The sequence below is a fragment of the Mastigoproctus giganteus genome, chromosome 3, assembly GCF_048544385.1.
Source record: "Mastigoproctus giganteus isolate SK-2022 chromosome 3, ASM4854438v1, whole genome shotgun sequence".
In the NCBI taxonomy this organism is placed as follows: Eukaryota; Metazoa; Arthropoda; class Arachnida; order Uropygi; family Thelyphonidae; genus Mastigoproctus; species Mastigoproctus giganteus.
In genome coordinates this window covers 189,211,408-189,237,872 of record NC_143577.1, presented here as the reverse complement: position 1 = coordinate 189,237,872, position 26,465 = coordinate 189,211,408, and the positions used below count along the sequence as shown (strand labels likewise).

The 26,465-nt window shown below is 38.2% G+C and overlaps 1 protein-coding gene across 1 annotated transcript; it reads right to left on the bottom strand.

Annotated features, from left to right (window-relative positions):
* Window positions 1-292: 292 nt before the first annotated feature.
* On the bottom strand, window positions 293-20,715 carry LOC150088494 (cytochrome P450 2J2-like). Its single transcript, XM_090370189.1, has 8 exons — window positions 20,497-20,715; window positions 17,141-17,268; window positions 14,492-14,598; window positions 10,560-10,849; window positions 8,014-8,129; window positions 4,163-4,418; window positions 2,508-2,695; window positions 293-471 (listed from the first exon to the last, which is right to left on the bottom strand). Exons 1-8 carry the CDS (start codon window positions 20,634-20,636, stop codon window positions 293-295), a joined length of 1,404 nt encoding a protein of 467 aa, XP_090226315.1. The 5' UTR covers window positions 20,637-20,715.
* Window positions 20,716-26,465: the final 5,750 nt, after the last annotated feature.

Here is a 26,465-nt window from a genome sequence, read left to right as displayed (position 1 = left end):
TTCCGATTTAAAAAAAAAAAAGTTATTGTGGGTTTGGAAAAATTGGTTATGATTTTGTAGCAATTTTAAGAGATAATAATTTTGAGATTTTATCTGACTTTAAATCCGGTTGTAGTCAAATAAAATCTGACTACAACCGGATTTAAAGTCAGATAAAATCTGACTACATAAATACAATTTTCTGCGAGTTTTTTTCGGTTTGTTTAATCTAAATTTAATATAAATAATTAATATATAAACTAAAGAAATAAGAAATTTATACAAATTAAGTTTTTTTTTCCATGCGTTGTTTTCATTTTCTTTTTGTCAGGCACACTTTTTGGGGGATAGGTTGCAAGACGACTGCAAGAAGTCCTTTGAAATCAGCGACTGCGCCATTTGGTAACTTTATATCAAATTTTTGTAGAATTGTTGTAAAATAAAGGAAAACTGAAACAAGACCCATTTTTTCTCCAGGACAAGACCTTTTACCTGAAAATTAAAAATAAATTAATCAAAATTAATAAAAAATAATTAAATAAAAGAAAAACTCAAAGTAATAAAGTAACAGATATAGGAAGTAGTAAGGGTACCACGGAGTTTAAAAAGGGCATGTTTGTGGGAGCTCGTGAGTCCTTCCATATCGAAAACGGCATTGTCGGTTGCTCACACACCACTGTTATTACGTTGTTCAAAGAATGGTATCAAAGGATAAAGCCAACTCCGACTGATAGAACTGTAAAGGATTAGGGAAGGGGATGTTCGTGGTGAGTAAAGGGTGCTGTGTGCTGTACCTACAAGCTTAAAAGCAGGTCACTGTGTAGCAGTTTACATCGCAATCCAATATCGGGAATGCAATCACAATGTCCCAAATGACGATGGGCCAGAAAACATGATGTCGTCAACAATAATCATCTTCTTGATGATCATTGTTGACGACGACTGTTGTGGGGTCAAGAACACGCTGGATGGACACAGGAGGACTGGATACGAGCGTACTGGTTTGATGAGTCAAAATACCTGGAACGCCCACGAACGCCTTATTCTGGTACAAGCAACATGAGCCCATGGACCAATGTGCACGGTGTCCACTATCCAGGCAGTTGGCGGTAGTTGCTTAATGTAGGATATGCTTTGCTGACAAGAACTAAGACCCCTCGTGCATATGGATCAACGTTACTCTCATGAGGTCTGTCGGCAGCTCTTTAGTGCGTGTAGGTAGCACAGTGGTATCGTCACCGTCCTCCCACACCGGGTGGAAAAGGCCCAGGTTCGAATCCTGTGGATGATGCGAGGAACTTTAATGAGCTTTTTTCACTCCATGGCTGAGTTGGTCTGTCTCAGGTTTAGATAGCAAGGTTTTTTCCCCAGAAAATAGAACACACGCAATTAACAGACATAAGACAAAGCATGAGAGATAAATTTAATTATTCGGGTGGCCTAAATATAATAGTTTTTTTTTTTGTCTGCAGCTCTTTTCTCAGCCGGTAGCACAGTGGGATCGTCACCCTCCTCCCCACACCGGGTGGAAAAGGCCTGGATTCGAATCCCGTCGCAGACGCGAGGAACTTTAATATACTTTTTCCATTCCGTGGTTCAGTTAGTCAGTCTCAGGCGTAGATAGCCAGGTTTTCCCCCCAGAAACTCGGGTTTTTCGTCCAGTAAAACAGTCAAATCGACCAATGGGGTCTTTCAGGACGAAAATGTCCCATGTTAACGGTCCCGCACTCGGCACAATTGGTTCCAGAAACACAGTAACGAGATCATCCACCTTGATTGGCCTTCAAATTCGCCTGACCTCAATCCAATTTAACACATGTGAGATGCTTTTGGAACGGGAAGTTAGGCTAATGGACACATACTGTACATGCCATACATTCCAACACTGTGGAAGCTTTGATTGCAGAATGACTGCAGACCCTTACAGACGTCTTCGGACATCGAGTACAGTCTTATTATTGCGCTATATTTATCTTGTTTATTACTTTCGTTGATTTAACTGCTTTTAACATTTTATTTTGTTCATTTACTAAAGTGACATTATATTAATTCTCTGGTATAAAACCTTGAAAACTGTATAAACATATAAGGCTTCGACAGGGAACACCTTCCATAGCGTTAATTTACTCTGGAACCAAGGGACAAAAATTCAAACTAAGGAGGATGACCTGAAATCGAACTACGGGGAAACATCTGAGGTTCATACATCTCTAAATGTATGAAAGAATGGTTTTAAGGAAAACGAGTAACTTATAGAGCGTCTGCCCTCGCTGGCCGAATCACCAAATCTGTTGATCAGCGTAGTTCTCTGTTCAAGTTACTACAGGAATTGAGAACAGTTTTGTTACAAGAAAGTCCTGTCACTTTTCGTGATTCCATGAAAATTGATTCCATGCTACGTGGTGTAGGGGCATTGATTTACTGCATATATCAAAAAAATGGAAATTACTGTGGGATACCCCTTTGAGAAAGATATATATTACTGAGACAGCAAATTAAAAAGAATTGAATGTAAATCCTTGACTTACCCATCGAAAAAGGAATAAGATATTCTGGTTTTTTGACAGTTTTTCCATCTGAAGATAAAAACCTTTCTGGAGTGAACTTTTCTGGGTCCTTCCAGTACTTAGGATCATGATGAACCGCCCAAAAGTTGGCAAGAACCATCGTTCCTTTAGGTATGTCATAGCCTCCGATAGTAGAGTCTGCAGCTGCTCTGTAAATTCATAATTCAAGCGAATACGGTGAAAGTCTTTACTCACAACAGTTTTAATTCTACAGCTATTATGAAATAAAATTATGATATATTGTATGAAATAAGATAATGTTGTATAATATATCATGTCATTAAATTTTAATTTCATAAAAATGATTCTGTCTACGAGTAAGATTTCGCCTATTTGTAGAGGTTATCCGAAATAAATTACAGAAGTGCGTACCAATGAATTATTTTAGTTATGACGCTTTTTAACGATCGTAACTAAGGCGAGTAACTTAATTTCCATCTTATATATGTATTCATTTCCATTCTATGTCTGTAGAAATGTGAACTAACCGATTGATTTGCATGTCGTCAAGTCAAAAAAACCCAGAGAGGTTACGAGGGAAAAAGAAAGCAGCCACGATTTATGGGACCTTTAGAAATTTTCTAGTCATTGAGGGAATTCGAACCCAAGCCTTTCCAAAATATTGACAAGTACTGAAAATACCGTCACTAAAAGCTAGTAAGAATGTGAGGGCACTGAGAAAATTTTCGCTTTGCATGCTATATTAGCAACAGCTGTGTGAAGCAGCGGAGAAAATACTTTACCACCATTAATTGGTGGAAATCATCACAGAAAAAAGAGTAGTGTTATTGGGGCCAAACCTTCCCTGCATCTCGTGATTTTCATTAGAAAGCCAATACAGATCTCGATATTGTGGTGGTTGATCAACCATTGATTGTTGTTTCTCTAACGTCATCTGAAATGTTTGTTTCTTTGTTGGATACTAGAGTAGGAACGTGGTATGGAAGCATGTAAAATTGAAGACAGCGTGTGCAAAGCTTGGGTGAATGGTGCTAGTAACCTGAATATAACAAACGAAGGAGTATATTAAGAAGCATTACAAGATCTTTTCAGTTATATGTTGTTTTTGTAGTAGGGTTTTAGCAGCATCAGCAACTAATGCCATTGCTCCTTGTATACTGTCTGTAAATCGCATGTGTTCTGTGGTTGATTTTTTGTTTGCTGGATGATAATCCGAGTTTCTGGAAGAAAAAACATGCTAACGTTTTTGGCCAATGAGTGTACGTTGTGTATGTGTGTTATCATTATGTCTCGTCCTTTGCCATAGACTCTAAACAGAGTTAAAAATATTACTGCAATCTAGTTAACGGAAAAGTTAAAGAAAAACCAGGATAAGGTACATAAGGGTCGAGTGGGCGATCTTTACATACAAGATGTTATAGTTAATCTATGCACATGAAGATGGAAGAAGTCATTTTTGGAACGGTACAATATTAATTCTGATACAATAATGGAAAATATTCACGAAAATGAACACCAAAATGCACATTTAGATGAAAAAATTGCAGTATGGTGCTTCGTATTATACGGAAACACAGAAATATAATAATTTCTAAATAGGAACACTTCCAAGCCATAACCAAATCTTTAACTTTTTTTAAATTCTGCATACTTACATCCTATGCAAATTGATTGGAAGGATTGTCTGCCATCTGGATACTTCTAGTAACGTTGCTTCAGTGTAGGGAAGTTGAAGGCGATCCTCCCACGATGGCATCCTTTCTCTTCCTACGATTTCATCTATTTCATCTTGGACACGTCGCTGTACATCGGGATATGTCGCCATTATCAGAAGACTCCACGAAAGTGTTACTGCAGTAGTATCGCTTCCAGCTCCAAAGAGTGATCCTATGTTCCCCAATAACATACTTTCTACATAAAAATATAAGCCTTTTCAGAATTTCATTCAGGTTTATGTCTGCATATCGATTATTAATAACTGATAATAAATTGAAATCTTTCAGAACTATTTTATAGTTTTTTATAATTTTTACTCGTTATCAATACGTTTTTCTTAAAAGTATAAATTCATATCATTGTACAATTAAATAATCCAATAAATAAATTCGTCATCGATAATGATTGGAGAGGGTATTAATAGCAAAGTTTCATTGACTGACTTGATACTTGTTTCTGACAAACGGATTTTAGGCTCTGTTCATCTCTACACCATGGACATCGCATGATAAATAATTTTTAAACATAACTTTTTTTGTAATCTTTCCGTATCAATATAATTATATAATTTTTTGTGTCATTCTCTTCATCGATTCCTCATCTTTATAATAAAGATCTTATTTATCTACCATACGTGGTTGCTTTCATTACATCTTTATGGAGTTTATAAAGTTTGAAGGAACAAAATAATCTTAGTCCATATTTAGCCAGCGAGTTTTATCTGTCTAAGAGTTCTTTCCTCCTGTGCAATCGGTTTAATGTATCCCCAATTACACATATATCCTTCGCCGTTTCATGAATTTTCCCTTCTTAGTGACGCAGTCGAAGCTCTGAATAATTCATTGCATACCTGGCAGCATAGAACTCTACATATTCGTCTCTGGTTTTTCAGAAGGAAAGCATTCTCAATTTCTCAGCTTTATATTAGGACAGTTATTTATTTTAATATTAGTTTTAGAATTTGAATGGCTAATTCCAATTCAAAAACTATCAATTCTTGACCGTCCAATTCTTTGGACTTTATCAAATTATCCTTCCGCCCACGTTAACAAGAGTAATTTAGTTCCAAAGATATACAGCAAGCTGTTCTATGGTAAGACCTGAGAAATTCAGCCTTCTTATTAAAATCAGTTTATTTCTGTTACTCTTTAGGATTTTATATTTGTGCCTCCTGACTCTTAACTTGCCCTGCCACTGAAAATATACCTTTTCCGTTCAATTTAGCGCTTTATACACCTAATTTTCGAACACCCCACCTCAGTGTATCGAACTGCAGACCTCTGCAGTGTGCCACTTCTGATCCTCATTGGAGGCGCAATATCCGTATTGCGCCTCTTTATAGATCTGATCGCTCTTCTCTGGACACTTTCTAGAAGACCCGTTTTGTTTTAGGCGAGGTTTCTCTGCACCTGGATACATATTTCACGTATTACAATGATATCTTTCTCCCTACTTACGAGTACAAAGGTACTATAAATCATAGAGAAGACATCATACTATGCTAGTGTCGCCAATTTACACTTCATGGTAAATTTCGCATTTCCGTTATGATTACCTCTAATTCCCGAAACAATTTTAATCCCCGTCCACAACTTAGAATTAACTCCTTGATTTGTGTTCCCAGGGCTCAAAGGTTTGCAGTTAGAAGCAGTGAACTTTATCTGGCATATTTTAGACCATATTTATAACGCATCCAACTCATTTTGAATCAAAACAGACAGGTTGTAATCATTAACACCCTTCCAGCCTTCACATCAACATCATAATCTGACAGCTTCGCCGGTACTTACTCTCTATCTCAACAACGCCATTAAGGAAGTTATAAGCACGAAGAGGATCTCAGCACTGTTCCCTGAGGGATTCCACTTTCTACACTAGTCCATCCTGAATCGATGTAAATAATATAAAAACTGTTTCTTGTATTCAGTTGTAAAATAATCTCATCATCATTATTAACAAAACTAGCCAGAGGAGTCTTCTCCTTCGCGAACCGGTGCTGTGATCCTTTAAGGACATCGTTCCCATAGAAATGGTCCTGTATTGCATCCTTTATCAGAAATTCCATTATGTTTCCCATTACAGAAGTTAAAAGCCGTAGTCTATCACTCATTTTCTTCTTTTCTTCCCAATTTTTTTTTTTTGAATTTTCTTATTGATTTGGGGGAATTAATACTTCTCCCTTCTAAGGTTTTTTTTTTTTCCCAGTATAATAATAATCTTATTAACAAGTCCAATATGTGATGCACTCGTTCTTTTAATATAAAAGGATGTTGGCGTCCAACCCTTGAGTCTTACTTCCCTCAGTCTTGGCAGCTTTTCCGTTAGACACATTTCCGAGATTGTTAAACCACATATTTTACATAAACTTTTCCTTCCTGTGGTAACCTACATCAACAAGCAACGTTCCACTTGGTTCTTCCCTAACGTCTATGCTTCCTTCCTATTAACTGGCCACGGGTCCTTCAAGAGACGCCTTCTAGAGTTCGACCTAGTCGAGGATGCCCTCTGTACCTGCGGAGAACCTGAAGACTGGGATCACGTGATGCACTCATGCAACGTATACTTAGATCTAAGAAACCAACTACTCCTAGACCTCCACACTACATCACTTCGGCCAGAAACCAAGTTATTGGAATCTAATGATGCCTTCCGTGCACTGACCAGTTATGCCAACGAGGTCTTTCGTCGTCGCTGGCATCACCTGCAACTCCCGAACACTACTCCTGGATAACCTCCTCTAGACAGCAACTGATACCCAGCACCGGAAACTTCCAGACATGAAACTGCAAATGGCGGACAGCCCTGTCGACGCCGCTCGGTGATTCTCCATTGTGACGATCCTGGACTCTTTAATTTGAACTTTACCTATTCTCTTCTTCCTACCCACAGTCTTTCTCTAGGACTCCCACAACTGCATCTAGCACTCTTCCTGCTCCGTTTCGCCTGGAAGGATGCCTACGCTCTGTCATCCTCGCTATCTTGTCTGTCTTCCACTTTCCTGTCTCTTCTCTGCTCTTTCCTTGGCCTTCCCCACTCTCGCTCCTGCAAGAGTGTGGACGGCCCGTCAGATGTTTTTTACTCCCTGGTCCGGCTCCTCGTGCCAGTGGACGGATGCTGGGAGGCTCCTTCCTGGTGATCGCGCCTCCCAGTAACGAAGAGGCCAGTCAAACAACACAAACAACACACTACTCACACATAACCCACACTGACTGGCTTTGCTATGTTAACAGAGCATTTAACGCGGATTTGTGGGAAACCACGGGAACCGCATAACAAAAAACACTACACACACTATAAACTTTGCTCCTTGTCGCTGTTACTCCACAGTTCAAATGGTCTTTCAGATGTAAATATTGCTGCAGAGTACTTGTGACTCATTTGCAACATCTGTTGGACATTCTATGATTTTTGCACTTCGATGAGGAAGGAACCCCTTGTCACAATTTTTAATTGTTTTACAGATGAAAATTTTTCAGTTTTAAGATTAATTTTATTATTTTTCTTTTTTTTAAATTGAAATCAACTACCATAGCAGAGTTGGTAAAATCGCTGTCCTCTTCACTCTGGGTGGAAAAGACCACCTCCGAATCCGTCGATTATTGTGGAATTTTTGTGAACCTTTTTCACAACGTGGTTGAGTTAGTTGGTCTCCGGCTAGGCATTGTTTTTCATCCAGCAAACAGGCAAATCGACTACAGAATACACGCAATTTACAGATAAAATATGTACAGTGTAATATGGCCTAAGTAAAAAGCTATTTTATTACTATTCCTTTGAGAGTGATAATTACCATTGAAGGAACTGTTTAATTCATTTTCCCGTTTTTTAATTTCTACCACAAATCCCTCGATATAACTTCCAATGTTATCTGGATCACCTTTCTTCTTAATAGGTTCAGCTTCACTCCTGTAAAAAGATAAAATAAAATACAGCTGTAAGAAATAGAATAATATGCAATCACACTCTGAATCTTCAGAGCGTAATGAAATGAATCATCTCACTAATTATTTTCGTCTCTCTATAACTAATAATGCGTTATCAATATAATTCAAATATACAGCAGCATAGAGTAAAACTAAAAGAAAATTTACTTTTTCTTTATTTTTCTTCCTCTTGCTCAGATTGCCCACTTGAGAGGGCATAAATGTAAATTGAGGAACGACAGTTGTAGAATAGATGCATTTAGCCATCGGGTGGGTTGATTGTAGGAACAAACTTCAATCTGTCCTTGTGGAAGTTGACAGCTTAAATAAAATCAAAGACGAACTGGAAAAACGTTTGGAGCGAATGGATGGGTGAGAAGGGAAGTTTTTTTTATGCTGATGCTGTATAAGCTTCTTTCTTGCATCTAATGCCTTTACTAGTACTAATCTCCAGTACTCAGGATGGTAAGTCATCGTCGTTTAGATGATTCTGTGAAATGACGAGCCGTTGAACGACTTGAAGCCGAGCATCGCAGGCGGAGGTGACACGTTGGAATAATGTGCCACGCAGTGTTGTTTCGGCACTGTGGTATCAGTTTCTGCAAGGGTAGCGTAGTGGTTTGTTGTTGTTTGTTTGTTATTTGGTTTTTAGGAGCATTAACAACAAAGGCCATATTGCTCCGGGGGTATGCGGTAGTCATTCCCTGACCTTTTCGCATCCTTCGTATTTGGTGGTCACTGGCTCGAACCCCGGTCTAATCAAGAAACGTGTGCTACGCACTGCTGCTCCTGCCCACCTGGCTACGGAGGCGGCCAGCGCAGTGGTATCGTCACTGTCCTTAGCACAGCGGGTGGAAAAGGACTGGGTTCGAAGATCGACGATGACGAGAGGAACTTTTCTGGGCTTTTTTCACTGCGCGACTGGCTCAGGCGTACACAGCAAGGTATTTTCCATGGAAAAACTGCGGTTTTTCGTCAAGTAAAAGCAGACAAATTGACCAGAGAACATGACCAGAATTTACGGACAAAATACACATAGGTAGTTGAAGTGACTTGCTAGGTAATCCTAATATAATAGTTTTTATGGTAGCATTTTCAGGAGACAGGAACCATTACAAGACCAACGTTACTCGAGTGGTGACTCCAAATCACAAATCCAATCTATTCTAGTTGACAAAAGTCAACTAGAATAGATTGGATTTGTGATTTGGAGCCCTGAAAAATGGTGTACAGTTCTATTCTCTGATTTCTCCTGTTTTAACCTATACACAGATTCTAGATGTTATTTCATCTAGAGACAACGAAGAATGTGGTATAATGATGAACGGCCGCCACCCTTTATGTTTTTGAAAGGGGTACCGTAACTGTGCAGAGATACCGAGAACAGATACTCGAACCTATGTGAAACTTTTTAGGTGTGCAGTTGTCCCAGATTTTCTTTTCAGGCACGACAACCCCACTGTGCATAGAGATGAAGTGGTTGAGGAATATATTGAAACTGAAGATATCCAACGGCTGCAGTGGCCTGCATAATCATTTCACTTAAATGCTGTCGAACACGTGTATGACGCCCTTGAGCTCGCATTGCACGTCGACAGGCAACTGCTTGGTGATTTGGTGAGCTAAGATCTGCGGTGGTGGAAGAATGGGAGTTTTTGTGTCAGAACCATATAGACTTTCTTATATCGAGTGTGGTTCACAGTGAGGCCTGTTTAACCGTTGAAGAGGACAATATGCCGTACTGATGTGATGTGACCTTATTTTTGAGCATCTTCTATCGACATCCGTAATGTTATTTTTTGACAAGTCTAATTGAAAGGTAAACTACAGCCATTAACAACCCACTGCAGGATGGAAACCTCCTAAGTGATTAATGTTGTTAATTAAATTCCATGTGTTATGTGGTCGATTTTGTGAGTGCTGGAAGAAAATCGTAGTTTCGGGGAGAGAAAAAACATGCTTCACTCGCCTTTGACCTACTCATTTAGCCGCGTTGTGAAAAAGGCCCATAAAATTCCTTACATCAGTGACGGAATTCGAACTCGGGTCTTTTCCACCCGGTGTGGGAAGGACGGCGATTTTACCAACTGTACCACACACGTATCTTGATATGAAAAATGATTTAAAAATATGGGCGTCCTTAAGGGAACAAAACGGTGCCAAAATAAGGACGAAATACACTACGAATATGTATACCATAGCTATAATAACTTATTCCTTTATAAGAATATGTTGTGAATTCCGATTTCACTGTTTCCTGTTATTAAGAGCATTCATATGTGTAGCTCTTATACTTGTGCCATTTTGTTTTCAATTCGATATATGATCTGCAATATCTATATACGATCATTACAGTGATGCAAGATCTCAAAACAAAAAAAAAACAAAGAGGTATTCTACACTTGATACTTACCGTATAAACTCATTGAATTCCAGAAATAATTTTATCATCGGCATAAACCTTATCACTGAAATTAATAATCGCGACAGCCAGGGAAAATACGTAGGAAAATCAAACGTTGGAAACTCTTCGTTTACTTTTGTGAAGAGATTATTAATAAACTTTATTCTTTCTTTGGTGAACTGCTTCCCGAAAACCAAAGACGTGATGTTGTTGATGGTGCTAGAAAGAAGGGCATCTTTCGGGTCAAAAGGTGCTCCGTTGTGGGCTTCAATCCCTTTTATAAACTCGCATATTTCGTCCTGTAGTACAAAGAAAAACGATTAGTTTTGCATCCAAAACAGAAATATGTAGAAAAAGCACCAAGAATAAGTAAAATTCACATAAATATGGGTGAAAATTAATAAAACGTCCGTAGAATACATAGCTCAATAGATATATTAGGTCACTAGTTGGTTTAGGTCAGAAATATAGATTGATCAGCTCAGTCGGAAAGTTTTCATATACGAGGGTTTCTATCGAGCTGATTTTCGTGTCCACTAAATAACAGTAAATGTAGTAGTAATTCTAGGAGTAAGAGGCGATCTACCAATCGTATTCCTCACATCCAGCTTTTCAAGTTGATGGGTTCAGATTGACCATACTTCTGGTCAAATAATCGAGGTTTTTTGCTTTTATTTTCAATTATTCCGAGCATAAGCGCTGACAGACAAGAGAGATCTGCTTCTTTTTTTATTCGGGAAGAATTTCGAAGTCATCAATAAATGACAGCAACTGATAGTGGATACTTTTCCATGTCCCACACCTGCTCTACTAAGAGTTAAAGTTGTAGGCCAAAGAATCGACCCTTTTGCTGAGAATTTTCTACCGCTCCCCTTGGCTATAAACTATAAGTGCACTGGAAACTGCAAAAACAATGAAAATACAGTAGATCAATTAAGATAATTTTTCAATTTTAAGGAAAGTGGGGATTATATGAAAAATGTTGAAATGATGGTGACAAAATTACAACGGAATTACAAACTACACGTATGAGCGTTCCACAAAAAAATACTCGTATTACTGATGATCAGGCTTAACTGTAGAACCATATGCTGAATTGGCACGTTGACATACCTTCAAGAAATAAGAAGGACAGGATATAACGAAGTTCAATATAATCCGCGAAAACGCAGTATTTTCGAACAAAGTATAGCAATACTTAAAACTAAAGAAAACGCATATTGAAAATGATTGATATAGCTCTCATCAATCAAGAAATGTTTAAAAATCAGCTAACCCAAAAAATAGCTGTAATTAATTTTCATTATTACAATCCATGGAAAAGCTTGCGAATTTGAGAAACAGTATAATATCAAAGGAAACTTGAGGAAAAATACGAGAAATAACCAAGAGAACAGATAACTGTGTCAGCCAGGATAGTTTATATGATTCCCGAAAAGAACCAATAAAACTTGTGGAACAGAAATTGTCCAAGTTCATCATAAAAAGGCACATGGGATGGATGAGATCCACCAAATTATTTTAAGGGAGCCAATAAAGGAGTCAAGCAAACCCTTAGCCAAAGGGTTTAGGGCTGTGACGTACAAACAAAAGTATGTCACAGCCCTAATGAAGAATTTGGAAATATCACTGATCCGAGTATGATTCTTTGCTCCAGGGTGTAGATCATCGCGGCCTTTTGGCTAAAATCACAATGTTCCAAGATGTCGTCTTCGCGGATAGCACAGTACATATGATCGTCACCCTTCCCACCCCGGGCGGAAAAGGCACGGTTTCAAAACCAGGCAATGAAGCGAGGAATTTTTCTTGGTATGTTTTTCACCTCTGTGGCCTGAGTTATTCGGTCTTTCTTTTCCGTATCTCGAATTTTTCATCCAGCAAAACAAACAAAACGACCAGAGAACGCACGAAATTTGTAAACGTCATAAACATGGAAGAATGAGTTTGTTTCCGCGTAACGTATGTCATTTTTTTACTATGCACTCGTCGTCCTTTTCGTTTATCTTATCGTGTGCTTATCAAATTAATACAGCTGCCAGACAACAGGGTCTGCCCACCAGTAGCGTTGGGTAACTTTTTTGTGGAGGAGACAAATCGATATTAATCAATGCCCACTGGAAGAGTTGTAACAGCGCAGTAATTGTCAGACGATACTTTAAAACTGTAGGGATCTTGACACATAAAATGAACTCTACATTTTGTTTGTCAACTAGTAGAGAAACCCTTTTTTGCGTAGACAGACCTCATGTGTTTTGTAGAAACTTGCTCACGAAAAAAACCAATAGATATCCTCCTATTAGATAACCACAAACTAAAAGCAAACAGCAGCGTTTCTGTTGTTTTGCAAGGCACTTAACCTTAAACAAAGTCAAAGTTTCAGATGTTCAAGCGCCATGAAATATAACTGAAAAACCTTAAACAGTGTTTAATGTTTTTCAGTTAACTTTCTTCCCGTTCATAGGGACAGCAACGGAACAGAGTAGCTGACATGGCCAGCAACACATATTTCGACAATAGTACCAACGACATTTGTTGGTATTTAGCTTTCCCATTCTGAGGCATTTCAAACCAAAAAGGAGTTAGATGACATGTTGAAATGCTTGGGAATAGAAAAAGAAAATTCACCGCCAAACGGAGAGGGTCGGTGCTTGATTTTTTGTACTGCAACCTCCTCAGAATTTACTATATACCTTACAATTACAATTTCCAATAGCACCTACACCAATAGCAATAGAACGTCCTTTAAAGAACGCCATGTCAATCAGGAATGCTCTGTCACCACGACCTTATGACACCAGAATTGCCTTGGCAGCCAAGTTTATTAAACCTAAACTTGAAACTGTTTGACTTGGTCAACTTATGTACTACACCTATGTGAGAAGCAGCATAAAGTTTGGGGGGGGGGTCAAGCTAACTAATGTTTCCATAAATTATGAATCAAAGAAAATTCGGATCACTCAGAGAACGAGTACATGATTTAGTAGAGATGTTAAAGATTTCGTTGCAATATATTCAAAGATCCATTGTACCAATCCCGATTTTTGATTTTTTTTTTTGTCATATGATCTGAGCAATACACGAAGAAACCAGTTTTTTCCTGCTTCCTTCGTGTATCGTGGCCGTGAGGTCCAACCGGAGAGTACGGCACCATCGTAATATCCAAGCCCGAGGCGGGATTCGAACCAGCGACCTTTGGGATGCCAGGCAGGCACTTTACCCACCCAGCTAGCCCTGTCGGCACCAATCCCGATGTAAGCCCAGTACTCTCGTCTTCAGAACCCCTCATTGTCAGGTAATTAAATTCCTGACATTTGTACACTAGATCCAGAGGTTCTTGAATACAATTGCAGAGAATCCCCATAATCTCTAAATGGAAACCTTGGAGTCACCTGTTGGAGGAAACTAACGTTGGCTACCATAACCGAGTTCTCAAATACAAGGATACGTTTGTAGTGTATTAAAACTGACGGCAATAACAAGACAGAATGTCCTTGTATTCTTTCGATCTTATGGACTCCTTTATGTGACAGTCCCAGAGTACTGTATAAACAAAAATCTGCTGCAGCCATAGCCGAGTGTTCAACTCGAGGGAATAGTCCTCAAAATATAGGATGGTTGCACCATATCAGAAACAGGATCCAGAGTTCTTTAGAAATTACTTCAATCAAAGAATATAACCTTCTTGATTAATATTTCTTTTTTTTTTTAAATCGACCGTTAGCGATCATCTCTGTCGTTCATTATGCCTTGTTATTGTGCTGTCTCACTTGTGCTGTGTCATCTTGCTATTGTGCTCTCTCACGCCTATCCTAGTCATCTTTCTAAAATTTTGAAGTCATGCTTTTTCATTGCGAAACACAGATATGAAATGGATCTAACTTTCAGAGAACTAAAGATTCAGAAATTGCATTGTTATGTACCATTATCTCAGTTGCAATTACCTTTATGCGCTCTTCCATCTGGCCTTTGCCGAATCCCAGATCGCGAAGTATGTGTAATGCAAATCTTCGTTGTTCCTGCCAGATAGGGCCACTTTCTGCAGCAAAACCTTTAAGTAAAAATTTCAGCGATTTTTATTTACACGTGAACTAAATGTTGTATTAACTAAACATTTTCATGCAACTGCAATATTTTAAAATTTAGGAAGAATTATTTCTAATGATATCAGTCAAACAAAAGATTTTTTTTTTCTAAATTATTTCCATAATTAAATTACTGTTATAAAGTAGTAATACTATTGTGTAATATTGGTATAAAACAGAATATCCATCAAGAGGGAACTATTTATCAAAAGAATGTCAAATGGAAACGGGGGAAAAATGTATGTTAACCTCACGTTCGACAAAAACGCTCAAAAATTTTATCCTCAATTTTATTTTAATAAATAAAATTTAAAAATATATATATCGACCGAAAAAAACTTGGTTTAATAATTAATTTGATCAGTAAGCTTACATTTGAGTTTAAAGGATTAATTGAGACAACTATTCACGGACCCAAAACACAAAGAGATTTGACTTCTTGGGCAAATTGTAGCAAGGTTGAAACTCATTATGATGCTCCGAAAAGCACTTTTATTAGGTACACCTAATTAATGGTGAGTATATCCGGCCTTAATCTCAGCAAAATCTGGATTTTTCGTGGCAATGATACGAGCAAATGTGTGTGTCTAAAGAGTCCGCAATGCTGCCCCTGTATCTTGCCAATTACGAGCCGTGGGGTGCATGCCTGGCTAGGTTGTGCGTTGCAAAAGGCAACGGTTAGGAAAATATTTTCACTTCAACTGGTAACGTTGTTACAACTCAGTATGGCCTGTAGGGCTATGTGAAATGAGCCTTTGCAGGACGGCTGCAGCTGGATCTGATCTTAGTATTCAAGTCAATATGCTTATGTCTGCGTTGTAAACAGTCATACGAACTGATATCAATTGAGATTCATTGTTACGATGGTTATAATGAAGAGTGGAAACGATTTTGGGCTCTTCTTATTGAACGGTGGCAGGCCCGATGGAGCAAATGTACCGAGGGTTTAATAACCAAAGAGTTCTTCCAAGCATTAAACAGTTTGGGAAGGGTATGCCAAGTAGTTGCAACCAAACCACTGTTCAACGTTCCTGATTACAGGATACGGGACCTTCTTTGAAAAATTCACTGGGCACATCTTCTATATAGGTGACATGAGTACGAGGATCTACAATAGTAATTGCTTGATTGAGCAAGCAGCGTGCAGACACTGACTTCGGGATGTGAAGCCTTCTACTGAAGACAAGGACAGACCTTTCTGAAAACCAAACATGTACTTTCAAAACATGTGCTGCAAAAAAAAAATTTTGCAGCACATGTTTTCCAAAGAAGACAAGTCCTGTTCTAAATGGAGCAAGAGCAAGCTTGATAAAGCTACCTACGTTTCTTTCAGCTGCTACAAACAACGGAAGACGAAAGGTGAAATGATTCAAGAGAACTAGTACGAGGACTTTCTCACTTGCTATTTTTTTTGGCAGAGAATCAAACTTACATGACGTAAACTGTGGGGCTCCAATACCCTATAATGGAGCGGGCACTTGAAGTGCAGAAATTCAATATATTATAACAGAGAAATTTGTATTTATCTGCACAGTATGTAAATAGTGGAGAAGACGCCAGGAAAGTTGGCTGGGACCGATTAGTACAATAAACAAATAAATAATAATAAATAAATGAAAATAAATAAAAAACAAAGGAAATAAATAAATGGAATGTTGCTCGATTCTGACTCAATTCCTTACCACAGTATTTGCAAATTCTGTGTATGCCGTTTTCTCCTCCAAAGAATTCGTTTTGTCTTATCCCAAATTTTGTTAATTGTTTTGAGATCTGATGATTGGGGCTATCACATTAGGGTGAATTCATTCTCATGTTCCTGGAACCAGTTCTTCACAATTATTTCCAAGTGGAATGATACGTTATCCTAATTGAGCATATGTAAGCTCTCATTTATGTAGTTATCCTATTTGCATAACGTACCGTTATCCAATTTGGAACCAATAAAATAGGTGCACTGCAGACGCGAACAGATGGACCTGGCCTGAAAAATTTCCAGAAGACCTGTGGCATCCAAGCGTTGATCCATTAATACAAGGGCCTCCCTTGCGGGTCTCACAGTGAGTATAACCACCGCCCTCCACACGCGGGTGGAAAACCCTCGAATACTCGAAGGTGCGAGAAATTTTTATGGGCTTCTTTCACAACATGACTGAGTTAGTCGGTCTCAGGAGAAGGTTCCATGGATTTCAATCCGACAATTCGGTTTGACGTTCACCAAAGAGGAAATCGACCACAGAATACAAGCAATTTTTAGGAACATAAAAATGAATTCAGCCTATTGTGTTAGTTTCCCCAATCATCAGATTTCAAAAGAAGTGAGTATATGGAGAACGAGGAAGATTAGAGATCAGCATCCACCTAGTTTTCAAAACAATAATAATAGAATAAATATAGACATCATACCTTATACTTTTTTTTAAATTAAATTATTTTTATTTTTCGAATGAAAGTTTTAAGTATCCTAAAATTTGTGATAAAGAAAATCAAAATGATGGCTGTTTTGCTTACTTCTGCTTTCAGGGAGAGGAGCCAGTGCGGATGGAAGTGGCCTATCTAGGAATTCTGATTTGTTCAATGCCTCTTTCACGCTTTCAAAGTCATTTAGGAAAACAACGTACCGACTTCCGATCTTCAAGCTAATAATACAAAAATCAATATACTTTTAATTAAAACCTGAGAATTTGAAATCCATAAAACTAGTTCAGTGCAATTCAACGTACACAAGTTTTCTAATTTGTCTTTATTTCAAGAAGAAACACTTATTCGTGTTTAAATTCAATTTCGTTTTGTACATTTGTACTCCTACCCTTCTTTCACTCTTTTTAAGTCGATAGTTATGTTTAAACAGTTAGAAATTATAATGAGTAAACTGCTCCTATATTTAGTTCTGGCATTTACCTTTAAATCTGAAAATTTGACCAAATATACTGTTCGATAAAATGAACACAACAAGTAGAAAACGTGCTGTAACTCATGCACCTTGCGATTAAGTGAGACGAAATTTGGTATGGTAGTGTGGCACAAAATAATGATAAATGAGGAGACAGCGAGGCCTTCGTATTGGTATAAGGGACATACGAAGACACCTTCGTATAGGTATAAGGGACATTTTAGAGGGTTGTATAACAATTACCGAAAAGGTAATTTTTACTGCCCCAACTGCTAAACAGGCCTGAAAGCGGTGAACCATGCTCGATATAATGGTGTCTATAATAGTGTGTGGCAATAAGTTCCATTATTCTACCAGTGCACACCTTAGCTCACCAAATGACCAAGGTCTCGACTGTTGGCGTGTAATGCGATGCTGAAGGGAGCCACACGCACGTTCGTTCGGTTTTAAATATAGTGATCGTGCTGTTTATGGCAGTCGATGGATATCCTGAGTATTCAAGATATTTCTCCACCACTTGAGCTCTACTTGGAGTGGCGTTGTTGTGCATAAAATGAAAATGTGGACCAACCACAACTGTAAAATGTCGCACATAGGATTCGAGTATCTGTTTCTCGATATCGCTGCTCAATTACGCTACCATCATCAAAAACATGCAGAATAATGTCCGTTGAACATTATTCTTCCACAATAAATATCTCTTTCTCTGATCTGATTTTGGAGGGTTAGTACCGCATTTGTCGTTGTTTCCAGATGAAACAAAGTCTATGATCTGTGTGTAGGCCAAAACTGGACACATCAGAGAACAGAACTGTACCCGATTTGTCAATAGAAGTCATATGTTCATGGCAGTAGTTTCGACTAGGTCTGCAGTGGTTTGGAGTTAATGGGGCACAAACCAATGACTTCCTTACGAAGAGTCCACTTGAATTGAGCATTCTTAACACAGTCCGGTTAGAAATGTTTTAACCTGTGACAGAAGCAACTTCAACAGAAATTTGATGGCAGGATATCGTAGGGTTCCGTTTTGCTGTTAGAGCCAGATAGTGGTCTGTTCTTGTTGAAGTAACCCTCGGTCTACGTGGGTAGCACAGTGGTAACGTCACCATACTACCCCCCCCCCGTATGGAAAAAGCCCCGGTTCGAATCTCGTCAATGACGCGAGGAACTTTTATGGGCTTTTTCACTAGTTGTCTGGGTTAGTCGGTCTCCGACATAGATAGCAAGGATTTTTTTTACCAGAAACTGGGGTTTTCGTCAGGCAAAACAGGCAAATCGAACGGAGAACGCAGTCTGTATACAGACAGTACACATGCGTTTATGTAATAACTTACCTGGTGACCCTAATATAATAGTTTGGTTTTTTTGACTTTGCCTTCGGGCGACTTTGGCCAGCTCGTCTTGTAATGGTTCCGACACTGGATTTATAGCCATATCAGGAGACTAAATGTGTCGTTCAAGATGCAAGAAGATCCATAAAGGCACAGTGACACAGTAGCACAGTGACTATGGTCGTTGCCTTTCCACAGCGTGGAAAGGTCCGCGTTCGAATTCCGTTTGGATAGCAGGGATCTATAATGGCCTTTTTCATACTGTGATCCGCTCAATTGAACTCTAGCGAGATTTTACAATTTTTCTCCATTTCTTTTTGTTCATACATCAAAACAGACAAGTCGACTCAAAAATACATATAATTTATTAGCATAGCATTAGCACTGGGAGGTAGCACAGTTTGAACTAATCACGTAGTATCACACCACATGGAAAGAAGACCCGAGTTTTGAATACATTCAATGATAAGCGGAATGACACAAGTTGGTCTCTGGCTTCGTTTTCATGTTTCCTTCTGTAAATCATGATTTTTCTTTCAGCAAATTGATGAAAGAGTGCACGCACTTACAGATATGACGTATTCACCTTACAGACTTCGTTTTTAAGAGTACGATCGATGACGTGAGGAATTTGTATGGGCCTTTTTCATAGCATGGCTGATATAGCCGGTATCAGGTAAGGATAGCATGTTTCCACCTCCCACCCGAAATTCAAGTTTTTGTTCGACAAAAAGAAAATCAACCACAAGCAATTTACGGACAGTATACACTGAGCAATAAGGCCTTAGTCGCTGATGCTCCTAAAACCCTACTACATCAACAACAACTTCCCTTCTTTGGTGATGTTCGCCGTAGACGAGTCATCAGGCACACGGGTATGGAAGTGCTTTGAGTGACCAGGGTTCAAGACCCTGATAAATCAGGTGTAGTTTCTTGTATTGTTCTATTTTGTAAATTTCTCTGGTCGTTCCCCAGTATAAACAGTTTATAATTTTTGAAATTTATTTATAAAATAAAAAATAAGCACACAGACCATGCACATAAACATTTTCAACATCGTTTTTAAAAGGCCTTTTGTTAGTGGGGGTAGCCAAAATAACGCCAAAATCATTTTATTAAACAGATTATTACTGATATAATCTGGAACTAACTGGATTATATCAGTATTCGCACAGAGATAAATAATTCATTAATGGATGAATGAATTGTTTCCTTTAGAGTTATTAGATTAAACTTTCAAACATGGTGTACAAAGCCCTAAATTTTTCAAGCCCAAACACTGATTTTATAGATCTACAATTGAATATCCCCACACTTGCAGCAGATTGTTTCACAACCATATTCATCACTTCATTTACGTCATATTTCTAACCATAGACGTAACTATTTAAATCACCTCACAGGAAGAATTCGAGGTGATTCATGTGAGATAAATGTGTTGGCTAAACAGCGGGTTATCCTGGCCTTATCTGAGTTAAAAAACCAGGTAAAAAAAATAGTCAGTACAAAACCTTTGATTGTTTCCTCTGCATATTTTATAAATAAAATTTGAATTTAACAGCACTAATGGCGCATTGGTTTTTGTCATCTGACAATCACCAATGATACTGCTCAGATGTTATTAAATACACAGATGTACTTACCCGAATATATTTCCATATTTCTTGGCCAGTTTAATCACTTGGAGATGCACTTGTCTTTCAAGAAAAGGAAAATAACCCACAATAGGCAGACAGATCGGGCCAGGTGGAAGTCGTCGCTTCCAGTTTTTGCGAGGAATCATAAAACACGCGCATAACACTACTACGAATATGGCGATAGTATTGGCAGTGAAATGCTCCTGTATAAAATCTAAAATTTGGGATTCCATATTCCAAGCGGCAAATGACTGAGAAGCAATTTAAGAATCGGTTAGACACTTGTTCAGGGTCAACTATTTTTCTGAGTTTTATTGCTGAAATACTCTTAAATGCCAGTCATTACAGATAAACATTTACACTTCGATCTGCATTACACAATAAGTAAAAGTTCACTCCTGTTTTGATAACGCCGATATAAACCAGATAGTAAAAGCCTGTCCTGCCATCTGGTGTCATTTATGAATGAACATTGGAAGATAAGTGACGATAACGATCCACGAACTCCCCCAACTCAATAAACCCAATAATAACAACAAAAATAATAGCGCTTGCATTGCAGCTGTAGGAGTTTCGACCATTCCTCATACTCTTCCAAATGGGCAAGAAAGTGTAATGCAAAGTAAGGACATATGCCATAACCATCTGCTAAAGAAGTTTTAACCTTGGAAATAGTACATATATATGTGCGTTTTCTGATTTTAAATATTCCCATAATACATCTAAGCACGTACCAAGCTTCACTAACTCTTCAGTCTACACTTATTTCAATGTCTTTGTGAATAAATGATTGCTTTTCTGCTAGCAAACTTCAAATATAAGAACGATCCAAGAGATTTAAATTTATCCAATAAGTACTTTGAAAGATGTAAAGGTCTCCCACGGTAGTAATTTTATAATTATCCAGGAGGCGGAAAATATTTTACAAAATGGCAGCGTTACTAATGTTTTAAAATCCAGTGTTATTTATCGAATATAAATCATTATAAATATCGAGTCATCGAGTCCTCATCTCAACCCCAGGTGCCAGACGGAGTCATGGCAACCCCACTTACCATTACATTTTGTGCTATACAACCACATCTGCCTAAAGAATTTTTTTTTTCCAAGGAATACAATAAACCTATACAATTCACTGAAAATAGGCCCAGCGAAATACTGTTACACCAAGCAATATTAGAGTGAAGGGTCTATCTGACAATCTCTCAGATAAGTGGACAGGTTACTTCAGTTACAGAACGAGCTAATGCAGAAGGACACTCAGAACATTTTTCATCTTGACCAACCTCAACTATTAGGATTAGAAAACAGATTATGCAGTATTCTGTAACAGGAATAATAACAACATATAACAACAATCTATTCAAATCTATTGAAATCAATTAATATAAAATTAATATCTATCCACGATTTTGCTAAAATATTGTAAATAATTTTGTGATTATTATTGTGATATTGGGAATAATTGTACTTCCCTTTTTTGTACGCCTTCTAGCTGGTCGGCAGTGTAATTAGACGTGAAAGAAAACTTTTGGTGAAATAAACAGATGAAAAAAATAATTATTATTATAAATGTTGAAGAGAAATAATAACCATATTGCATCGAGTGTGGCGCAAGACAAAGTCAGTCGCATTCAGGCAGACAGTTCGAAAAGTCGGAGACAGTCTCCCGAGGATGACAGTGGATCAAGTGGCTACCAAAGGAGAAGAGCAAGACCATCCAGCCCCACCAACTGGAAGTACTTCCTGTGCAACTGCACTAGTGACAACCATGGAAAGAAGAAAACGCGAACGCATCAAGTGCAGCATCGAAATGAATACGTACATCATGTGAGTATAGTATGAAATAACCAATCTACAGACCGATATGGCAATGTATTCGTCTGGACTGCATACCCAGTGGTTGGAACGATTCCCTGATATTTCCGTCACTGTGCAACGAATAGAGGACCAGAGAATGACCATATTCACGAAAACCCTGATAAGTCCAGCAATCTTTGAAAAAATCAAGCAGGAAGTGAGCAATCAACTACGAAGAAAAGAGAATATTGACAACACAAAACCAAAGGAGTAAGAGCAAGAAGAAATACAGCCCAGAATAGCTGATGTGGAAAGAGACGAGGTCATGACATGCAGAATAGAAGACAAATGGAAGAAAAGGCCCTAACAGAATTCGAAGGAATGGAAGAAAGCCCTAACAGAATTCGAAGGAATGGAAGAAAGCCCTAACAGAATACGTAGGAATGGAAGAAAGCCCTAACAGAATACGAAGGAATGAAAGAAAGCTCTAAAAGAATTCGAAGGATTGGATCCCACGAAGACTCATGTGGTACCGAAGCAGAGATCCAATAAAATCATGTGAAGAGTCACAGACCACCTACATAGGTAGGGGATCTGTGACTACTTAATATATTACCTTGAGAAGAATGGTGCAACACAGTGTTACCATACCAGCCACTAGGATTAATGGAAGCAAAACGATATACTAGCCGCAGAAGAACCGAAAATTAACAGTACATTTGTACAAAGTTTTTTCCTTAATATATTAATATTTTATTGTGTAGAGTGTTGCCGAAGGCGAATATTTGATGTAATGGGCATCCTAGCATGAAAATTCCGCATTTCTATTTAAAATCGTTATAGCACCTTACAGAGCGGCAAATTATGCAATTATGGATTGCGACCACATAATTTCATTCCATGGTTTCTGACTTTCTCAGTTGGATAAGCAACATCTCTAATGCTCAGGACAACAAATCATCGTCGCTTAGATGATTCTTTGAAATGGCAGGCCGTAGACGACTTGAAGCTGAGCAGTCGTAGGCAAAGGTTACAGTTGGTCTTAATGTGTCCCTCAGTGTTGTCTTCACACTATGGAACCAGTTTCAGGAGACTGGAGCTATTCCACTATTACAAGAAGGGCTGTCCAAGGTCGCAAGAGGGATAAGTCAACATGAACAGACCGCTATCTGGCTCTAAGAGCAAGATGAATCCCAACAACGTCCTCTCATCAACTGTACCTTGAGGTTTGTACGGCCACAGGTGAAACATTTCCAACCAGAGTGTGTTAAAAAGTTTCAATTAAAATTCAAGTGGACTTGAAGGAAGGCAGTGAATACGTACCGAGGAATCGAGGGTACAGTTCTGTTCTCTGATGGGTCCCGTTATAGCCTAGAACAGATTCTTGACGTAATTTCATCTCGAGAAAATTAGGAATGTGATACCATCCATCCAACTAATAGTGGAGGCAGTATTCTCGCCTGGGGTGGAATAATGATTAACGTCCACACCTCTCTTCATGTTTAGCGGAGATAAAAGAAACCCTGGGGCCGTTTGACAACTAACACTTTACACTTTACCCCTCTTCATATTTTTGATATGGGTACCGTAAATACGCAGACGTACAGAGAAGAGATCCGCGAACCATGTATGCGATTTTCTAGTTGTGGGGTTAGCCCAGGTTTTATTTTAGTAGGCCGAAAAAAGCTGCTGCAATCCAAGAAAATCTATACTGAACTTTTAGAAAAGGTAAGCCATTCTATGCTGTCCCACACAGTCGATTCAATCAAATGATTGTTCCTAACCTAACCTAACATAACCCAAATTTTTCATGCTGACAACGTGACTGCACATAGAGCTCAAGTGATGGAGGAATATCTTGAAACTGAAGATTTAAGTATTTAAGTGTAGTTGTTGCGGACCCCAGTGATTCCCCCATTAGCCGCTTTTATACTTCTTGTGGTGAGGCTTGCGCCATAACCGGTCATCTGTGTGTAGTGTTTGTTGTGTGTAAATTTTATGCTCTGTTCTGTTGTCATCGTGACAGGTGCCTGGCATCGTACCAGAAGTCTCATCCTGGTATGAAAATCAGCAAACAGAGAAATCTCCTCAAAACATTCTTTTCTTCATTGAGGAAAGAGTCCAAATATCATGGATCAAATTTCACCCCATCAAACTATTAATAGGGAAAGGTTCGTCATTAACAAATATATGTACTATGTACAATCAATATCAAGTCTTAATTGGCTTCAACAGTTCACCAAACAATACGTCCAAAAGGATAATCCACTAGAGTAGCATTACCAAGGAACAAAAAGTAGAATCTTCAGAGGCAGTAGAAATCCATTAGTTCTAATATATAATAATAACATTGCTACTAATACAAGTAATCACTGCGAGAACTCGTAGTTAAAGTTACTTTTCTGTACATGAACCCCTGAGGTACAAAGAGTCACAAGAACAACAGTCTATCTTGGGTTAACTGATCGAAGTTCATCTCTTATTTTGAAGACACGGATAGCAAATGTATTAAGAGCATTAAATACAACCTGAGATCGACCAAGTAAAAGTTTATTTTCACTAGTGAAGGGTCCTGCAGTAAGTTGAAGTTCTTGTCTATAGTCCAAATAGTAGTGGCAATCAAATAAGATATGATCCACGTTCTCTTCAGCCCCACACAGACAAAGCGCAGTAGGAGACAGTCCTAATTTAAATAGTTTACTATTAATGCTGCCATGGCCATGTGACCGGACAGCAGGAATGTGCCGTGCAATCGTGCAGAAAACCACAAAAATTCTTTCTTCTTGAACTCTCTAACTAAAGGTAAAAATTTTCTCGTTACACTACCAAGATCTGAGGTATTCCAATCTATTTGCCACTTTTCAATGTAGATGGAACACAGTATTTTCCTTTCAGAAGCCAAAGAGGTACTCAAATCAAGCTGCACATCTTCCAAGGAAACAGGGCGTGCTTTCTACAGATGATAATGAAACTGAAGATATCGAAAAACTGCCGTAGCCAGCATCTCTTACCACCTTAAACTTAGCCAATTTAGGACGTCATTGGTGGATTAACCCGTTCTGTTAAGTTGAGATTCATTTCAAACCATCCTAGATAGTTAGACGGACATCTAAATTTGATGGAAAAAAAAAAGAGAATCACCATAGATTTCAAGCATCGAAAATTAATTGACGGAGCTGTCCCATCACAATCCGAACTGTCCAAACTATTTGTCATCACAGGAAATTACAAGAGACAGTCCCGAAAAAAAAAAAGGGGCGAAGATTAGAAGAAAAAAAATTGAGAAGACCCTGGAAATTTAATATATATCAGCCTGCACCCTCCATTGCCTATTCAGCATAGTGAAGATTTGACGTTGTCGATATTTGAACAGAGTGCCGAAATTAATATTTTGGCAAGTCACTGCATCACTGGAACTTACTATGAAGGTGAATAGTTTCAATGAGATTACTAACGTCTTGGAACAGATATTAGCGATTGACAATAGTGATTTTAATATTTCTTTCGTTTTAAGTGCTGATCGTAGTTTACTGAATTTAATTGAGGGAGACATTAACAACGAGAGAGCGTCAGTGTTTAAATTCACATGCGAACAATTACATTTGTTGAAACGTGAAAATAATGCATACAGATATACCATCAAAGTATTAATATAAATTTGTACAGCATCCTGCATCCCTACTTCTCCCTCATCCAAGTACTATTCGTAGGCTCTGCTCTTCTTTAAACTCAACCATCCCATATGAAAAGCAAGAGAATCATTTTCTGATGCATGGCAAAAAGACATTGGCCATTTTAAATTCTTGAGAACGCAAAATTAGTTTAAGGATCGATGAAATTCATCTGAAACCTTCTACTGATTACTAAGGTGGAATTACTGGGATCTTTTGATAGTACTGATGCAGCTACAAGTGCGTGTTTTTGTATTTATGATTCAAAATTTATTGTCAAATTACAAAGACGTCATTTATATTTTATCCGTGAAAAAAATTCCTGAACAAATATTATATTCAGATTTTAAAACACAGTTATTTCGGATTTGGAGAAAATTGGTTATGATTTTGTAAGAGACAAAAAACCAAATAATAGAATTTTTTTTCACTATTTGCAAATGCTCCACAATATACAACTGAGTAGTGTTTATTCCAATTCCGCTGATCCTTCAGGCCACCTTT

Bases quoted from the DNA above. Each gene is read 5' to 3' on its own strand.
- LOC150088494 (XM_090370189.1), bottom strand. From the start codon at position 20,636: ATGATTCCTCGCAAAAACTGGAAGCGACGACTTCCACCTGGCCCGATC. The intron at 14,599-17,140 runs GTAAGCAAAACA...TTTTACTTAAAG, and splicing joins TCCTCTCCCTGAAAGCAGAA to GTTTTGCTGCAGAAAGTGGC. The intron at 2,696-4,162 runs GTAAGTATGCAG...ATGAATTTACAG, and splicing joins CCAATCAATTTGCATAGGAT to AGCAGCTGCAGACTCTACTA.